This window comes from Montipora foliosa, chromosome 10 (genome assembly GCF_036669935.1).
Source record: "Montipora foliosa isolate CH-2021 chromosome 10, ASM3666993v2, whole genome shotgun sequence".
NCBI classification, from domain to species: Eukaryota; Metazoa; Cnidaria; class Anthozoa; order Scleractinia; family Acroporidae; genus Montipora; species Montipora foliosa.
This window is the reverse complement of record NC_090878.1, coordinates 23,478,297-23,497,864: the sequence shown is the minus strand read 5'-3', so window position 1 is coordinate 23,497,864 and position 19,568 is coordinate 23,478,297. Positions and strand designations below refer to the sequence as shown.

At 39.6% G+C, this 19,568-nt stretch overlaps 3 protein-coding genes across 4 annotated transcripts in view; 2 read left to right on the top strand and 1 right to left on the bottom strand.

Annotated features, from left to right (window-relative positions):
- The first annotated feature begins 62 nt into the window (after positions 1–62).
- Positions 63–14,398, top strand: LOC137972988 (carboxypeptidase D-like). Of its 2 annotated transcripts, XR_011117140.1 has the most exons (4): positions 63–167; positions 648–2,016; positions 3,115–5,936; positions 14,341–14,398. XR_011117140.1 is itself a non-coding variant. In XM_068819688.1 (3 exons), the coding sequence occupies exons 2-3, from the start codon at positions 847–849 to the stop codon at positions 3,586–3,588; spliced, it is 1,644 nt and encodes a 547-aa protein (XP_068675789.1). In that variant the 5' UTR covers positions 63–167; positions 648–846; the 3' UTR covers positions 3,589–6,875. The 2 variants fall into 2 exon arrangements, 1 of the variants encoding a protein (XP_068675789.1); XM_068819688.1 differs by lacking the exon at positions 14,341–14,398 and having other exon boundaries at positions 3,115–6,875.
- Positions 8,161–9,656, bottom strand: LOC137972990 (Krueppel-like factor 6). Its single transcript, XM_068819689.1, has 2 exons — positions 9,497–9,656; positions 8,161–9,347 (listed from the first exon to the last, which is right to left on the bottom strand). The coding sequence occupies exons 1-2, from the start codon at positions 9,590–9,592 to the stop codon at positions 8,457–8,459; spliced, it is 987 nt and encodes a 328-aa protein (XP_068675790.1). The 5' UTR covers positions 9,593–9,656; the 3' UTR covers positions 8,161–8,456.
- LOC137972987 (EF-hand calcium-binding domain-containing protein 7-like) overlaps positions 13,847–19,568 on the top strand; it is a 20,105-nt gene continuing 14,383 nt past the window's right edge. The window contains exons 1-6 of the mRNA XM_068819687.1: positions 13,847–14,142; positions 15,129–15,194; positions 16,198–16,343; positions 17,054–17,140; positions 18,130–18,297; positions 19,111–19,246. Coding sequence (XP_068675788.1) covers positions 13,935–14,142; positions 15,129–15,194; positions 16,198–16,343; positions 17,054–17,140; positions 18,130–18,297; positions 19,111–19,246 — 811 coding nt within the window. The 5' untranslated portion in view covers positions 13,847–13,934. The remainder of the gene's footprint in view (positions 14,143–15,128; positions 15,195–16,197; positions 16,344–17,053; positions 17,141–18,129; positions 18,298–19,110; positions 19,247–19,568) is intronic.

Here is a 19,568-nt window from a genome sequence, read left to right as displayed (position 1 = left end):
CTGAAATCCAACTCCGAAGATCGTCTTAGATCATTGTTCCATTAACTGTAGTTGTCACTTTCTAAAACGGCTCTATTTTCCTCTGGGCGTGGTCGCGGCAGATACTTTCTCGTAACCAAAGCAATTTATTTCTTTCGCGTTTAAAAGAGAAACAAGCGTTAAAAAAGGTGAGGTACATTCCTATTCATATTAAGAAGCATAAAACGTCCATTAGTGTCACTTTTCTGCTCGTAAATCCGTGTATTCTGATCCTAAATGTGAACATGGAAATACGATATTTGTGTAAAAAAAACGCAATCCATTGCTCACAAGGAGTACATTGTAAAATAAGTTGTAAATATCTTTTGTAAAGACTTTCGGTTTTCTGGTTCTAATCTTCGCGATTAAATGGTGAACGTGTAACGGGTCGCTGACCTGTCAACAGGTGCCGTTGCATTTGTGATTGTTATCAAAACAAAACGAATCAAAACGGACGTTTGACTGTCAACAAATCAATTATAACGGGAAGAGGTGCGAAGCAATTTCTACCTAGACAGAAGATTTTAAAAATACAAGAATTTGGGTGGACAGTAGAAATTTTCAATAAATTTTGCAAATGAGGCTTAGCGCATTTTTTCCATAACGAATCAAATTTCATTTTTTTTTAGGTCATGCTCTTGTGTTGAACCATGATGCGATATGCTATCTGCGCATCATAGCTAAAAGGTTTTAAGGTGCGGTAGAGTATGAGCTACTCCCACAAATGATCTCAGAATTTGAAACTAAATAGTTATTGATTATACAAGCGGAAGAATTCATTCGAGGTCTCACTGGTTGTCTTTCTCAGCTTCTGAAATCAGGGCAGCTATGGTAGTTCTCAAAGTGCTAACATTAAGTCTAATTTTCCAAACGCTGGTGCATAATGTGTGGGGAAAACCGCCGGAGAAGGTGACAAAAGACGCTAAAAAATTGGAAGCAGGGAAACAAGAAGGCAAGAAGACAGCAGAGATTGCTGCCATAAAGGAAATTAAGAATAAGCTTGCAGTTGCTAAAGAAAGCTTTAAGGAAAGCAACCAAGAAATCGCGAAAGGTACCCTCAAGGAATTAAGAAGTGATTCGGGCAAAGACGAGATCTTGGAGAAGAATATTAGCTTTAGACATCACAACTATGAAGAAATGACATGGCTGTTAAAGGATTATTCCAAAAAGTATGATAAAATTGCACGTTTATATGATATTGGTACATCTGTTCAAAATCGTAAGCTCTGGGTGATGGAAATCTCGAACAACCCAGGAAAACACGAACCCGGTGAACCGGAGTTCAAATATGTGGCAAACATGCATGGTGATGAAGCGATTGGCCGAGAAATGCTGCTTCATCTTATAAAGTATTTATGCAAAAATTATGGTGTCAACCGTAGGGTTACAAACATTATCGACACGACGAGAATTCACATTTTGCCGAGTATGAATCCCGATGGATACGAAATGGCCGCGACCTATTCCGACGATCGATGGAAGTCAAGCCGTACCAATGCGAACGGCGTCGATCTAAATCGGAATTTCCCCGACCAGTTTTTTCCAAGCACGAACGGGCCTCCTCAACCAGAAACTCGAGCCACTATGAAGTGGATCAAGTCCATTCCCTTTGTTTTGTCAGCCAGTTTACACAGTGGAGCTCTCGTGGCTAATTACCCGTACGATGACAATCCCTCGGGACAGAGTGTATATAGCGCTACCCCGGATGATGACGTATTCAGACAACTCGCCCGCTCTTACTCAGAGTCGCACCCCACAATGCACCTGGCAAACGCACCCTGGAAGTGTAAGGATATCCCGCGGGAACATTTTATCGATGGAATCACCAACGGTGCCAAATGGTTCAGTGTTTCGGGAGGGATGCAAGATTACAACTATGTGCATTCTAACTGTTTTGATGTCACATTGGAACTTGGTTGTCAGAAGTTCCCCAACGCGAGTGACCTACCGGAATATTGGCATGAGAATAAAGAGGCACTTCTCAACTACATAGAGCAGGTAAAGAACCAAACATGGATAAAACAACAAACAAGTTAAGAGTGTCTCAATGGGGGGAGGGAGGGGGTGGGAGTTGGGTAGCTTTCGCGGCTAACGGTTAAATAACTTGCCTTTTCACGGCTAACGGTTATCTTTTTCCTGTCACGGTTAACAAAGAAACGTCTCTTGTGTTAGTTGATAGAAGGGTCTCAGTAGACATATTGAATATTTTCTGGTCAGCCCAGTATCTCTCTTTTTCCCTTCGAATTCCCTTGGAGCAATGGAGTCTGGGAGAGAGAAAAGCAAGAAGAGAGACCCTGGGAACGTAGAGCAACGGAATTAAAACGGTATCGAGTGCTCTGAAGTCTCTTAAGACTCTAAATATTTCATAATACTACCTATCCCGCTTTTCATAATTTAAAAAAAATCACATAAATGCTCTTAACTTTTATCACGGCTAATGGTTATTTTTGGGTGGGCTCCCCAGCACAGTTTAAAATGAGTTTATTTTTAGAAATAGCACACGAGGTCCCTTACATGCCTCCTGGTCAGCGGGTAGAGAAATTAAAAAAACGACAGACTAGTATATTTTAACAGGATAATACAACAGAAATACATGAAATCCAAACGATAGCAAAAATTAAGCTAACATGAAAAAACAAAATATAGGATTAACACGTGCCTATGAGCAGGAGTCAGGAGCCTATGACAGGGTCAAATACCATGGCAACACATTAGTTTTGGGACGACTCAATTCTCTACTTGCACAATTCCCATAATACACCTCTTTCACCACCCCCCTCCCCCCCCCCAAAGTTTGCAAAATCATTGTTTGCAATTTCTCCTAGGACGTAAAGATGTCCCAAGAGAAATCGGAAACAATGCTTGGGCAAATTATTGAGGGCGGGGAGGGGGGGGGGGGGGGTTAAAAGAGGTGTATTGTGGGATTTGAGCAAGTAGAGAATGCACCGGTCGTTACTTTTCTCTTTTTGCTTCCACCTTGTTCATCTTTATCCCTCGATCAAGCTTAGCACTGGCCCTGTTTAAACAACTTGGCTAAAAAATACAGTTTTCACTGTCAGTTCCTTTTTTCTAACCAAAAGTTTCCTTTGAATTTAGGTTCACTCTGGTGTCCATGGTTTTGTAAAAGACGAAGATGGTGGACCAATAGATGGTGCTCGAATATCTGTTTCCAATCGGCGCCATGACGTCTTCTCCGCACATGATGGAGACTTCTGGCGACTACTAGTACCAGGCTCCTATGAAATAACAGTGTCCGCGCGAGGATTTGAGCAGGAGACCAAGACATGCACCGTGTTGTCGAATAAAGCAGCTACGCTGAATTTCGAGCTTAAGAGAATGAGATTGAGAGAGCCTAGACGATCACTGGATGACGACAATTGGCCACGTGAGCTCATTCCTAATAAGGATGATTACAGAAGCGAGGCTAGTACCCAAAGTGGAAGGAAAGGAAATGATCATTTTGCTAATGATTATGATGAAGCCACAAGGAAAGGATTTTACTATCAAGCAAACAATGAAAGATCGGATGATGAATACCCCTCAAGAAGAAACTATCCTCATCCAAAATAAACCAAGACAAAGGAAAAGAATATTTAAGATGCATGAACATTGGAAAGTGATGCTGTGACATGCAAACGTGTTTTTTTCAACAAGCACAGAGCCACCGCAGGCTTGTAAGTGTTTTCGCCCAGCCTTGAGAGGCTAAGAGTGCCATAGCTCTGGAGAACTGGGAACTAAAATGAAATCCCGAAGTATAAATGTTAAATATCCAATCAGAAGCCGAAGTTGTCTTTCTTTGATCTAAGCGGCTGATTGGCTAATAAATATATGTGGAATAACTGAAAGTGCTGACATGTCTTAAGGGGTTATGTCACGCCAAATGATGTAATTTCATGACACCCAAAATGCCCAAAAAGTAGAACGAAACATTGCAATAACCACTGTTGAACAACATAAACGCAATACAGCAAAAGGAAAGAGAAGCATGGATGGACACATTTTCGAATCTTGCACTCGGGATGAACTAAAGATTTCCCTAAAACAACTTAAAATAACGTGACATAGCCCCTTTTAGCAGATATAGAGAAAAGGGATGATAAATGTTAATGCCGGTAAATTAAGAAAGGGACTTGAAAAGAGACTTTTTTAAATGATAGTTCGGGAATTCTCTGGATTAAATCCAACTGCTCCTTACAGAGGCTTACTAGCTCAGATACCGCTTAGCTCTTTACCGACAATAGCTAATTTCACTGGATCGCTATAGGACACAGCTCTGTTGTGTTTATGATGGGGCTCCATTGTATCCGCTGCATATTTTGTTTTTTGCGCCAATCACGAGAGCCTTTTTGATAGCTGCGCCCTAATCCTACTAGTTTGAATGCCAGCTCTTACAAGCCTCCCACAATTTAAAGGGGGAAATTCGAACTCAGAGTAACCAGAACATCATATATTCGACTCCTCTGGTCGGGGGCAATCAGGTTTTTTCCCTGGATTAGTGTTCAAAAAGGAGGCGTCTCTTTTTCAGGATTCTTATTGCAAATGTTCACTTTTTTTCTCAGACGATTGGAGGGTTTGTTCCTAAGGAAACCGTGGTATTATCACAGGGGCGGATCTAGGGGAAGGGTGCAGGGGGTGCGCACTCCTCCCCCCTTCCTTCCTTCCTGAGGTGACCTGCCGCTTTTTAATACAACTGGTTTTCTGGAAGGAAAAAAAACGTCACCAGTCAGGGACCCCATTCCTTAGTGGTGCACCACCTCCTAAGAAAAATCCTTGATCCGCTCCTGTATCAAATCCTTCATTTTTTTTCAGTGTGCCAAATAACGTCTTATTGAAAATTACTGTTTGAATAGTCTGAAAATCTCTTATCCATTAACGACCACGTCTCGTCAGGACTTCCGCATCAGGACAGGATCTGGTTTAATCCTGCATTTAATTTAATAAAGTTAACGTGTCTGTGGCTATAACAGAAAAAAGCTGTTACATTACGTTTACCTAAAACACGACGAATGGTGTTGATATTGTTAATATTTAAGAACGCGTAAAAATTTTCTTTCAAGAAATTTTGTTATAATAAAGTGACATCTGAAGTATTCTTTGTTGTATTAATTGTTACTCATGATTACTACTCCTACTAACACTACTTCTACTAATACTAACGCTTATTTTACTAATATTACTATTACTACTACTACTACTACTACTACTACTACTACTACTACCTCTGCTGCTGCTGCTGCTACTACCACTGTTTTAAGTCTCCACAACAAACGGAACCTTGTTGCCGGCTCCTTAACCTCGAGACTTCAATAAAGCGGTTGATTATAAGTGACAAAATTTTAAAAAGAGTTAATTCCACACCTTTCATGACCAGAAAAAGATTTAACAAAGGCGACACTCAAACTAATAAACCAACTTATGAAAACGGACAGATGCGACCTTTAGTCAAAAAAGAACTTTTCATGCGTTCCATCAATCCATTGCCACCTGAATAGAACGGCGAACCGGGGGATACATTTCACACAGAGCATAAAAATAAAACCAACTGGAGTGCTCTGCAAATAAGACATGTTTTCTTTTTGCAGTCAAAACTTCTCAAGCGTTCCGTTCCTCTTACGAGCGGATTAATAAGTTCATTATTGCAAATTTTATTTCAGGAATCATTTCAATAATCTGATAATCTGGTCGTCAGATGAATAATGCAAAATTCAAATCAAGCCTCAGTTCAAAACTCGAATTTTTGATTGGATTATTGCTCGCTTCCGGTGCCAGACTGGCGTGAGAATTTGACAGTGTACAATTTGCATAATCTGCCAAGGCCGTAACAAGCGTGAATTGCCTTTCTTTTTACAGTTTTGTAAATTAATTTCTCTGTCCAGTCTTTGGAATTTGAAAACACTGTCTCAAGTTTGAGGATACTGGTAAGATTACAGAAAGATAATGTTGCTAAAGTGAAATGACCGTTGTTTGACAGATTATGACAGATTACCTGTGAAATTCTCACGTCGGCCAGGAGCCAGGCTTGATTTGGATTTTGCATTATTCATCTGACGAACAGATTATTGAAATGATTACTGAAATCAAATTTGAAAAGTGAGATGCCTGGGCCACTCTCGTCTTTTACAAGGGTTTGAGTGAAAATCAAGGCAGAACAGCCGGCGGTAAAGAAAGAAAGGAATCCTGTTAACTGAAATTAACAATTATTAAACGCAACTAAAAGTCAAGTCAAATGTTGGTTTTTGAGGAGAGGGGAAAACCTTAGTACCCGGAGAAAATCCTCTCGCGGTGCAGAGTAGAGAATCAACAAACTCAACCCACATGCATATGATGCCGAGTCTGGGAATCGCACCCCTAGAGCCTCATTGGTGGAAGGCGAGTGCTCTCACTACTGCGCCATCCCTGAACCCCATAGAGAGGCATAGTTCTGACAAACAGACGGCGGTATACCGCCGGTGACCTGCTTCTAATGAAACTGTTGCATAGGTTCTTGATTGAAATAGCGCGGTCCTACGTAGTTGTAGAGTAGTAATTTTTTTAGCAGGTCCCGCAAACTCTTGACATCGTGGATCGAGGGATGTCACTCACGTGCAACACGCGAGAGGCGTATCCACGCTCTCTTGAGCGTGACGTTTTGGTCCTGGCTGGATCGTTGGCAAGGGGAAATGAAGCGTGACATCTTGAAGTCGGGGCGTCCTGCACGTTTGTTAAAGCTCACGTGAGTAAATTCAAAAGTAAGGACTAGTCCAAAGATGTCTTGGAATGGACTAAAGACTTTGGACTGGACAAATTTACATTGTAGCTCATCCATCACTGCATGATCACACTTGACTTGACCATTGAATCAGAGCTCCTTTGTTTTTTTAACTGCCAAGAAGCACAAGTAAATAAAATCCTTTCGCCTGTTTGAAAAGTCATTGTTTATTATTCTGCTGATAAGTTTGATTTTTGGCTTCTCATAACACTCTAGCATTTTTGTCCTCTGTTCCCCAAACAACTACTGTCCTCAGATATCAAAGCAATCGTTCATTAAATGGTCCAATTCATTGATAAAATCACTTTTCCAATGAAAAGCTGTCTCGGAATTTTCTTAACCATTGCAAGAATGCACCTCTTATCATTCTTTCACCCATCACTGTATTGCTTACAATTTTCCACAAGTTCACAACATTTTCAAACTGTATGCAACATGAAACATTTTTCTACATATGTCTTGCCTTCAACTTTGATGGTGACTGACAAAAATAACAATACATGTTCATGCAGTTACAATGTTTTGCTGTTAGCAAAAGCACTGAATAATTAGTGATCAGTGAAAATGCCCATTTCATAGACTCACCTAAAATGAGAAGTGAAGACACAATCCTTTTAGCTCTTCAAAGTATACAAGAAAATTTCCATCAAAAATCCCTATCTTTACAACCATGCATTGACTTTTTTGGCAAAGTGTTCAATAACAAGGCAACCAATATCATCTATCTAAAAACTTGATAAAAAGACCCTTTGTGCTTCCTTATGCCTGCATGTCACCATACACTCAAAGAAAACATCCAACCGTATAATACCTTGATAGACTGACTGGAGAGAGATCATAAAATTCTGCATCCCATCCTTGTGGAAACTCATGACATCCAACATTGTATACATTAAATCCAGTGCAAGGGTCACTTAAAGAGAGATTGATGTTATGTTATGTTATGTAACAATACAAGAAGCGCACTTTTTGTTTTGGTCTTTTCCTGCCAACAATTCAGATAAATTAAGATTATCATGCCATGTAAGCTCGGAATAATCTCCTGCCCGACAGCTTACTTCGAACAACTTTTCAAAGTTCAAGTAATTTCAAACTGATTGCCATAGACTTCCGTAAAATCCAAAATTATCTTTTGTTTGGTCAAAATATTTGAGTTTCGCTCAAGCACAAGTAAAGAACTCTAAAAATGATACTGACTGTTCACAAAAGACTGAGAACGAACTAGAGGGTCAACTCGTATCATATTGATTTGAAAAGTGATTGATATTTGACAGTAAACTTCAGAGTCTTGAGATAATATCCAACTGCTGGTTAATTTAACCTCACTGGCCTCAGGGATTCAACAGGAAATAATCCGTTGCCCACAGACACGAAAAAAACGAACACAAAAACCATTCCAATGCTATGCATTTATTGTTAGTCTCCTCAAAGTGAATGTACACATTTATAAATGGTTCAGACCACATCAATTAATAATATATAAAGTCTTCAATTTTCTTCCTCTCTCGCTTTAACCGCAAGCCTATTTAACCATCATTGTCGACGAGATTTTACAGTATTTCTTCAGGAACATTGTTTATACCTAATAAAGTTGCGATATGCAACACTGCGGACATAATGCAACTCCTTAATTGGAGATTTCGAGATGCATTTTGAATTTGCATTCCACCATGCAGAGTTGTTATGTCTGCTAATAATGGCGCTTCATATGTAACGATAAGTGATCCGAACGGGAAAAACTACGATCACAAGTGGTACATTTGAAAGGTTTTATCCCAGTATGCTTACGATAATGGCGAGTTAGTTCATCTGAACGAGCAAACCGCCAACCACAATCCTTCCAGTTACACTGATAGGGTTTCTCCCCCGTATGAGTTCGTTGATGAGCTTTGAGGTGAGAGCTTTTCGTGTACGATTTGTTACAGCCTTCAAATGTACATTTATGAGTTCTTGCCAATGGTTTCTTGCCCTTTGGCAAAGGAGCGCTTGCAGTTTGATCTGCGACTTCCTTCGCTTCGTTTGCACTTTGAGAGTTGGTTACTTTTAATGAACTCGAACTCGTCGTCTTCGAGGAGTTCGAAGAAGCTTCGATGACCAGTTTTGTCTTGGCCAATTTTGTCAACGACTCGGAATTTATAGATGCTGTAAAACAGTCGGTGTCCTCCGTTTGTGTTCCCTCGGAAGTGTGTTTCACAAAAAGAGGTTGCTCTACACTGCTGCTAGCTGATTTCATTTCCACATGCGTGCACGTGAGTTCATTTTGCTCCAAGCTCTCCAGTTGGATATCAATGTCGGATGAAGTTGAAGATCGTTCGCTCGTCGAACTCGAAAGGTTATCCGGGCTGCTTGGTCGCAGTTCCAAACAAATGCCATCTTGTTGATACGGCAATTCGAACAACCACGCGTTGTCTTTTAGCTTGCTTTCGAGATCTTCCTGGCAAAAGCTGAAGTATTTCTCATTGTAGTTGAGTTCAAAGTCGGAATCAAGCGAACTTTCAGAGTCAAATGCACTACTTTCGTTGAAGATATCCATTTTCCCACCAAACTGTGAGAAATTTAAACTATCGATATCGAACCATAACTGAAAGAAAACGAAAACACGAGTTAGCTCTTTGTAGACATCTCGTAGTAATGTAATGTTACAGATCGAACCCCTACAAACACATCACGCAACAGACGATTTGTTATTAGTATTTACAATCCGTCCCCTGCCAGCTGCAATAGTCTTACCTTTCTGAAATGATCTTCCGGGTTTCCATAGGTCTCTTTCGGACGAAGCAAGTCCAATGTTACCGTAGAAAGCAGTGGATCGACAACGGACGACATTTTCGAACTTCAGCTATGCACGTTGCAAGCATGTCCTGCTTCGCTGCACACGAGTAAATAAGCGGTTTCTTGTGAGAAAGTCATTTGCCTTTTTTAACTGTCATCTCATTGGTTCCAGGTCACATTCAATCAAACAATCGATCAAGGAGAACCAATACCAAGTATTTTGTACCCATATTTGGAGATGACGAAAATAGCAACAGCAGTGGTCGAGTATATAAACCAAGCTGATCTACAATATTTGTTTCTGTATTGATTGGCAGGGAGCAGTGTTCCTGACGCTGACATGTTGTTTTTACTTTTCTTAAATTGAAAGCTTGTGAAGTAGTAACGTCGTAAATGTTTTCTCAAAGCCATATTTTCCTTTGCGATAGATAGATTAACTTTGGCGTATCCATCCCTTTAAGCTTTTGTGCAATTTTGGTAACGACAGATTTCGCGGATCATTTGCTCTAAGGACGTAGAATACATTCCATTGACGGAGTTTTCCCAAAAGAACAGAGAGAAAGAGAAATTGCTTGAAATGAAACCATACTAAAACATAACCAATAACTGGACACTCTAATCAATTCGCTTTTATTCGACGCGATCGTCAACGGCATTTTGCAATCGCAGTCGATCAATGATATTTTAAGATTTATAATTGTAGCCATAGGACATAGTCATATTTGTTGATTTTATAACTCATTTACAAAACAAAGCTACAATTGTTTTTAAGTCGTTGTAAAGATATTTCATGTACATTCGAAATTGCCATGCATAATAATTTTTAGCATGAGTCTGCGGCCAGGCTTAGATCGACAAACTAAAACTCCTCGCCTTCTCAGTGATTTATATTTGGTTTGGTTTAAAGCCTCTTGGATGTGAACAGATTTGTAAAGTAAGCCGTTTAAAGCAATATCGTCCTTTTGATATGTTTGTCACGTACGACGCAGTGATGGAATATTCTTTGTTCGGTATCGATCCTGCCAGAACAGACAAATTACAGATCAATACGACACGAAACACATAAATTAATAATATTATCTTACCCTGAGGGATTAAAAAAATGTTTTCGAATATTTATTCACAAAATTGTTTGCGTATGGGTGACCAGATCATCGGACCGTTCGTGCTCTCCAAAAGGGCTTTCAAATCATACAAAAGCAGCCTCAAAGAACGTTTGGGGGTCTGGAAAAAAGAAAACATTCGCAGCATTTTTTCACCATTACGTATTTCAAACCACGAGTTATTTTCAGCTGATTAAATGCGCTTTCCGCACAGTAGGATAATACAAAAATTAAAATTGATATTCATGCCGATGAGGTTCGGTTCGTTCTGCACAAATGATTCACAAGTTTCACAATGTCATCGTTTTTCACTACAGTTCACTGTTCTTATTCTAAATATTTATTTCATTCATCAACTTGTCAACAATTCTGCTCCGGACAGCCAAATGTCATTACTGCCTGCAAATAAATAGTGTACTAATTGGAATTTATCTAAATTTAAATTGGTAGTAACGCTGAATGACTTCTGGACGGTTCACGGAAACATAACAATTTGTACATTTGTCTTTTTGTTCCACAAAATTACTCAAATACTGTCTTTTGTCGACAGCCACAACTGATCCATAGTTTTGTCATGTGCCCCTGGGAGAAATCGGCGTCTAACAGGCTACAGACCTGAGAGAGGGGTTCAATTTTCTAAAGGAAATCAATTCGCATGGGCGTACGTGAAGTCCGCTTTGCTTTTCCACGGGTCACGCGCGTGTTCTCGTGGAAGAGATAGTAGACCGCAAGCTCGTTCCAGGGTCTCTCTTCTCTGCCTCCTTTGTCGTTGAGCCTGAAATTTTCAGGCTTCCCTACGCAATTGGACTGCGAGGATCAACCACTTGATATTTATTAACGTAACATGCTCTGGTCGTAACATGTTTTCCTAGCACACGGCCAGAAAGCCTTTCTAATGTTTACAGTGGGGTTGAAGTCTTAAGAGCAAACAGACTGTTTACATTTCAGATTAAGAGCTTAAAAGAATGTTTTTCTCCTCTCTCTCTTTTTTTTTTTTGGGGGGGGGGGGGGGTTAAAATTAAAAAAATATAGTTCAGCCTCTTGGTGACAGGTTTTTGAGAATTAGTTCAGTTCTAAGATAAGGATTTGTGCACTTTTGGGAACTTTTTGCTGTGATTCGAAGGGGAAGATCAAGAATCTGGATGGACTTCAAGGGGACTGGGATCGGAGTATGGGTTCAACGCATTTTCCTTTCAAGGAATGGAATTAGTGGTTTTCAAATGAACGGGATTCGGTGAATAAATCCAATCTCTTTTTCAGTGAATCGGAAAAATACAGGCAAAGTTTTTCGTTTCCACTGGGTGAAACAGTACCGTTGGAAAATTGCTTCTTTGTAGGCTCTCACGTATAAAAGACCGCCGGCTTAACCAGAACACTTGCAAAGGAATAGAAATAACAAACCATAGCAAGGGGCAGACTTACATATATAATATTTTTTTGAAACGACTGAAGGTGTTACTCGTGATGTTGTTGTCAAAAAGCACGCACTCAGGCAACTGTCCGTCGAATAGCGCACGTGCGTGTTTTCCATCACTTTTTCTTTCCAATCTATCAGACCTGCGGGGAGTAGTAGTCTCTTATTTGATATTTCCCTGTAGCATTAATTTACCCTGGGTTCCCGACGAACGTTTTTCTAAGCTCGGAAAGAAAGCGTATGGTGGAGAACGAAGACCGGGTGGCATTCTCGCTGCCTTGGGTGCCAGAGGTTATTTCATTTACAACACTGCTTCCCACGAAAACCGAGGGGAGAGCGCTCTCTTGTTTGCAGTTCGCGAGGAGTAGAAGCTGTGACATTTAGAGAGATTAAGCATCATGTTTACGTGAAAAGGCAAACGTCCGCTTGCCGTTTCGGAAAACCTTAAATAGCAATGACTACAACCAGGTTTTCTGATCCCGCGAGACTTAGCACCCCCACCAAACCATTTTTTTAACGAAAACCGCTGGTCAGCAATCTGGTTCTGGTCATTTCCTGCCGTTTCACGTAACATGGAGTGAAGCTTGTGACCTCGCCTCCGTTCCTCGACGTTTGTCACGTGATAGTGAACTATCACGTGACAAACGTCACTTATGAAGACTGATGGTTTCAGTCGAAACGTTTGTTGATAATCAAGACCTAAATTCCGGAAAAAAAGATTTATAAATTTCTTCACTTGAATTGTATCTGGATGAATGACAACATTCACTTTCTTGTGAGTTAAACTTCATGTGACCCAGAGTAACTCGGAATGGATTCTGTTAATCTCACACTGTATGCGCATTGCCGAGCACCGGTGGCTCAGTTGTTTGAGCGTCGGGCTGTCATGCGGGAGGTCGCGGGTTAAAACCCCGGCCGGATCAACACTCAGGATCTTAAAATAACTCAGGAGAAAGTGCTGCCTTTGCAATTTCATTTGCAAATGGTTAGCCGAGAAGGACTACTATAACAAGAGTTCCCCCGTGGGATGTTAAAAACCCACACACTGTTGGAAAAGAGTAGGGGATGGAGTCTCCCGTGTTATGGCTGTCCTGTTCTCTCCAGCAGAAGTGACCGGATTGGCAATGATGTCTCTAAAAAGGCTTACGGTGTATAAGGCTACATGAGCATAAACAGCCGTAAGTCAAAAAGGGACTTTGTTGGAACATGTAGATGTATGGTACAATTTCATATCGTATAGTAAAATATGTTTGAGCATGGTTGCCATATAAACCATTCGGTTTCCTAGTTGATCCCCATCTCTAGTATTAGTAGTTAACAAAAACCAAAAAAGCAACAAAAATGTCGGAGTCTTTTTAAACATGATTGTTTGTAGAAAACACACTATACTAAAAACGAAAATTCTTACCTGCAAAATTTGGCGAGTTTCGATGCAGCGGTTTGGTGCGTCAACAGAGAGTCATCAACCTGACTTCATAAAGAAAATTGCGGTAACGACTCAGTTATAAACGATCTATAACCACGAAACCTAATTTATCCTTGTTTGATTTATGTACTGGAAAATGGTTTTGGGGTCAATTTTTTCCACAAGCAACTTGTTGTGTAGAAGAAAGACGAGAAGAATATTCCACGTATAAGGCAAATGAGAAAATGCCTACTTTCACGTAGAAACGGCAACCGGCAAATGGCAAAAATGGCGGGAAAACCATGGTCACGTGGGCTCGTAGGGTAATCCAGGGTTTATTTATTTTTTTGGTGGATATTACTCGCGTGAATCACGTGGATTACGCGCGCGAGCTCTGATATCTGCCCCTGACTCCTTGCAAGCACCTTCTCTTTGTGTATTACTAAAGCCAAACTAAAGCCATATACTAAAGCCATGTCGGAGACGAAGCGAGCCAAACCTCTGAGAAAGTCTTCCACTTCTAGTTTGTCATCTCGTGCATCAAACGTGTCCTTCTCGGAGAAGATTCGGCGTGAATCGACAGCAAAATTTGACAACTTTATGAAGGAATGTCGCGCTGCGTATTTGGCAGTGTTAAGCAGTACAACTGAGAAAATTACGTCTGTCGATGAACTGATCCTTGGTAAGTTTGAAGTTTGAGACGTTAAAAATGCTGGTATGAACTAGGAGCAGACATAAGCCACATTAAAAAGATTGAAATTAAACTTGTAATCTCGGGTCTTTCTGCAGGTACCGAAAAGCAAAATTGTGGTTTTGGTCTCTTGGGATTAGTCTTTATTTGGAGTTGTTTTGAACTGTCTTTTGTTTCTTTCGTTTTAAGTAACTTCTGCTCCGGTACCTGTATAAGCTGCCAACTCTTGGTGGCTATGCAACATAAACGGGCCTGGACAATCGATAACAATCGATGGCAGTCGATATCAATTTGATATTGATAATCGATCGATGGGCAATCGATCGCGTAAGTTGACATCGATCATCAATTTTCAGTCAATCAATTGAATAACATCGGTGGGTATTTGCGGTGCACACCCCCATGAGAAGACATGCGGCTTTCTAATACAACTGGTATTCTGCAGAAAAAAAATATATATCACCAGTCAGCTACACCATTCCTTAGTTGTGCAAATCTTCCTAAGAAAAATCCTGGATCCCTGATTATTGATTGGCCATCGATTGACCGATGCCAATCGATGCCAGTTAACAAAAATTAATTGATTATTATTGATTGATCAATTGATTTTCCAAGCATCGATTTTCATCAATTTTCCAGGCACTGACATACATGTAGATGTCAACACATCTCCAGCTTTCGGCAGGAGACTCCAGCTTTCAGACTCATCTCCAGCTCTCCACTTGAGTTAACAGTTTTTATCCCCCACTTACCTCCCCACTCCTCCCCCACTTACCTCCCCACTCCTTCCCTGCTCTCTTACAATGTTGATTTTAGTGTACAGGAGACAGCAAAGCAGTGCAACCACTTTGTCCAGGATATTGGAGGACTTTGCTCAAAATCTTGAGTTGCCCTACAACCTCGCTTAAGAATTTCAGAATTTGGAAAGTGAATTGTGAATTCAGGATTGACACTAATTTTGCTGTTTTTGCTTTCAGCTCTGCAGTGTGGTGGAAGAAACCCATCAATGAAGGTTGCTCAGAAGTACTGGAAACATGACACAGGCACTGTACATGTTTATTTACATACATAGTACAACAGTCCAAGACTGGGTTATTCTTAGCAAGATATTCTTAAAATATATTAAGACTCACAAGGCAACTTTCATCATGAATCATGTCATGTCATATCATGTCGTGTCATCGTCATGTCTTTAAAAAGTTGTGTTGCGAGTCTTAAATTTTTTTATTACTGTTACTATCACAAAGTTATGGAAATGTAACATTTAAGATAATGATAATCATAATACAGTAATTATTATTATAATAATACATGAAAGATATTATGCATCATCAACTGGGAACTCATAAAAATTCCAAGCACCAGATGGGATTTGGACCCACGACCCTGCGTGATCTAGTACAGATGCTCTAACCACTGAGCTACTGGAGACTCTGTAAGGAGCAAAGGTTAAATGTGGGTAATAATTATAATTTATTAAAGACTACGACTGCCTCTTACAGTTACATAGTCTAATTTTAACCATTATGTGACTCTTAACTGCAAGACACAGTCACATTTAAGGCATATCGGCGATAGCATTGTCATGTCTTGCATTGTACATTGTACATTGTAAGAATATCCACAGCGTTCTCTCCAATTTTAATCTTGGAATGTGGACTCACACTTTCTAAGCCGAGCGACTCGGAGTAATCACAAAGTTATTACAGTAATGGGAAATACTCGCCTCTGCTTAAAGTTCCTATTGACAATAACAATAATAAATAATGATAATAATGCTTTGTTCACTAAAATTAATCATACATGCATTCACAATGGAAGCTTACATGTAAATACATGTAGGCTATGTCAAGGTTCTCCTTGTTTACTTCTATATAAAGAATGATGAATAAATAAAGTATTTAAGAATTGACAACAATTAGACATCATGTGTATGTACATACATTTACGTCATGTAACTGCAGTTGTAAGATTGAATCATTCTGTTCAAATAAAGCCCGTGAATGTTTAACATTACACGTAAGGTTTTTTTTCTTTTCTGAATAGATAGCATATCATACAATGATTTTTGTGACATAATGAGGAAGGAAAAGCCGGCTAGCAAGGAGTCATTACTGAAGGCATTCAAATGTATTGATACGAGTGGAGATGGATTTATAAGTTATGATGAGTTATTTGCACTATTAACCAAGGTATGTCTCTAATTCCTTGTAAGAAAATTACTTTTTAGGCAGATATTTGTTAGCCATTGACTGTTTATACATGTTGTGGTTTAAATTTTTTCCTTGGTTTAAAATTTTTCAATTTTGATTTTCCTTTGTCTGGTATCATAATCTGAGATAAAGGAAAATCAAAAATGAACTGGTTTTAAAACGTTTGAGCCATAACATCTTCATTCCTGTTGGGAACACTTCAAAGATATCAAACTGCTACTAAGACCAAAAAATATTATTTTTCTTTGGATTTCAAAGCTATTAGTGACCCAAGTTTTAAGTTCTGATTTTAAAAAGACATATGTTTATTTTAACTGGAATTTTCATATTTATTGGTCTGTCATTACTACCTTTAAAATCTTGAGAGAGTTGGGTTGAGGAGAAAATGACGTCAAAGACTCGAGTCACTAGTTTGAGACTGCTATGCATGTATATGCTGCTAAATTAATATGAAGCATAAATTTGGAGTGCTTTCATACCGTACTTTTAAACTTGTGTTTTGCATAAAGTTGACTATAGGATTGAAAGAATCATTCTGTCTTTAATTTTTTTCAATTTAGGGAAAACTTGGTCACAGACTTCTTCAAGTGAATTACCTGATGCTTTTTGTCAGCTGTTGGTACTCACTGAAACCCCAAATTATACATCTACTTTATTTGCTAACCCTTAAAAACGTACTATACTTGTAGCAAGGAGAAAGAATGACCAAGTCTGAAGTGCAAGCAATTCTAGATAATGCGGATACAAACAATGATGGGAAGCTAGATTATAATGAGGTAATGTACATGATTAAATTGTTGTGGCTTAATGATAATTACATACATGTACAGCTGTAGCTTTTTGTTGCAAAGTAAATAAGTCAGTCCTTCTGGTCACATTGTATACATGAATCTCACTTTGTTCTATTTTCATTTGTCTGTTTGATTATCATCTTTAAGTTATTAAATATTCATATTTTTATTTTGTGAATTATACGTAACTATAAATATTTATCACTAAATGGAGGTTGGGTTTTTGAGACATTGAAGAGCTTCCACTGAATTGCCAGCAAGCTCTTACATTTAGATGGTGACAGCTCCCATGACTTGAAAATTCTATCAACCTATGCAACAGTGGAGATAGGCACCAGTGGCATTGATAAACAGTGGAAATTAGGATGGAGGGAAGAGATCACAAAATGCCAGGCTAAAACACTCTTCCTGCTCCAGCACTAACAAAATCCTACATGTACTTAAAACTCCGTATCTGTCGAGGAGGAAGGAGGCATCCATTCCAACCCTGTGAGCGGCCACCACCAAAAAGGCAAAGTCACATTTGAAGCAATCAGTGGAATACTTGCATGTACTGATACAAACCACTACTTATCAAGTAGCCAGGAAGCAAAAATGGTCGTGCAAGCAGGCCAGCATGCAAGCAAAAGCAAACAAAACTAGGAGGAGCTGCTGCAAATACATGTACAGCTGTATTCCAGGGCCGCCCAATAGCCAGTCCAGGGAGTGGCTGCTGACCAGCATTGTCTCGATTTTAACTTTGCCTAAATTACATGACTGTAGCCATGACATAAAAACTAAAGCGCACAACATTGTGAGTATGTCTTGGCTCACAAGTGCGAGACATCCTGACGCATGTGCATGAGGTTCCTGAAAAACCACTGACCACCAAAATTAGTGTACCTTGCATTCCTGTTGTTACGTGTGCATGTAACTCTGTTTAGTCCATTTAATTGCACATATTTGATTTAAACTTTTATTTTTTGTTTTTCTAGTTTACAGGCATGCTTCTAGCCACAACAGAGGATTGCAAGCAGAAGAGTTTAAAAAAGCTTGCTCAAGATGATGAAAATAGCATTCCCTCTCTTTCCAACTCATCTTTCAGCAGAAGAGAATCAGTTACTGCAGGCAGCCAACGTTTTACTGAACCCAACAACCTTAAGGTACATGACTGTGTGTTGCCATGAAAGGAGGTTATTTCTCTTCTCTTTGCATACATGTACATCTACTGTACATGTTCCAGCACTCGGCAAAGTCCCTTTCTGACTTGTGGCTGTTTCTCATAGACCACAAGCCTTTTTAGAGACATCACCCTCAAGCCGGCCTCTTCTCCTGGAGAGAAAAGGACAGCCACAACACCGGTGACTCCATCCGCTACTCTTCTTGAATAGTGTGTGGGTTCATCCCACAGAAAACATATGAACATGAAGGATACAAATGTATTTGTTTTGTGAGATGGGGCCTATGGTTTATAGTCCTTATCCAAAGGAGACTTGAAAGTCCAACCATTTTCAGATGAAATTACAAAGGCAGCACTTTCTCCTTGTTTCTTTTAAGATTCTGAGTGTTGGTCTGGCCGAACCCTCCCTTATGACAGCCCGGTGCTGAACTAACTCAGCCACTGATCAAAGGTCTTCACTGACAAAGTATTATTTTTGTCAAAGACATTCAAATTTATGTGGAAGAATAAGAAAAAGAATAAAATTAATCAGCTATTAAAAACTGTACGAGAAAACCATTTAGATTAAACTGATATCTGCAACTTATGGAACGTAACTGCAAGACATTTTTCCTGTTGAAGTTATCCCATTTGGGCCATACTGTATATTGAACTGGTTTTTATAATAACTTAAGTTCCCAGTACAATGACACTTTGTTGAATCATCCCGAAGATTCATGATATATAGGGTAGCATAATTTGTTCAACATCATGCACCAAACAATGGCGTTTTAAATTTAATAGTATTTTGTTATAGGATTGGAGTAGAGCTTTTAGCAAGGGAAGTTTCTTTATTGACATGGACGGGATCATATCCAGTCATGAATACAAATTACAGATTCCCAGGGATTCTGAAGTCTTTCTAACCATTTGTCCAGCTTCAAAAAAGAAAGGTACAGAGCTCTCTATTTAAAAACCTTAGGATGTAGCTTGTGTATGATTGTCACACTGTGCATTTGCAGTGTACTCCATCTTTCAGTGATGAAAGATCATAAAATTGTTGATCTCGTTGCAAGATTTTAATCCTCATGGATCTTTATCAGATATTTAAAAGTGGTGGGTGCAGGAATGGCGCAATGGTGAGAGCACTCGCCTCCCACCAATATGACCCGGGTTCGATTCGGGGACTCGGCGTCATAATTTATGTGGGTTGAGTTTGTTGATTCTCTACTCTGCACCGAGAGGTTTTCTCTGGGTACTCCGGTTTCCCATCTC

Bases quoted from the DNA above. Each gene is read 5' to 3' on its own strand.
- LOC137972990 (XM_068819689.1), bottom strand. From the start codon at position 9,592: ATGTCGTCCGTTGTCGATCCACTGCTTTCTACGGTAACATTGGACTTG. The intron at 9,348-9,496 runs GTAAGACTATTG...GTTTTCTTTCAG, and splicing joins CGGAAGATCATTTCAGAAAG to TTATGGTTCGATATCGATAG.
- LOC137972988 (XM_068819688.1), top strand. From the start codon at position 847: ATGGTAGTTCTCAAAGTGCTAACATTAAGTCTAATTTTCCAAACGCTG. The intron at 2,017-3,114 runs GTAAAGAACCAA...CTTTGAATTTAG, and splicing joins TTCTCAACTACATAGAGCAG to GTTCACTCTGGTGTCCATGG.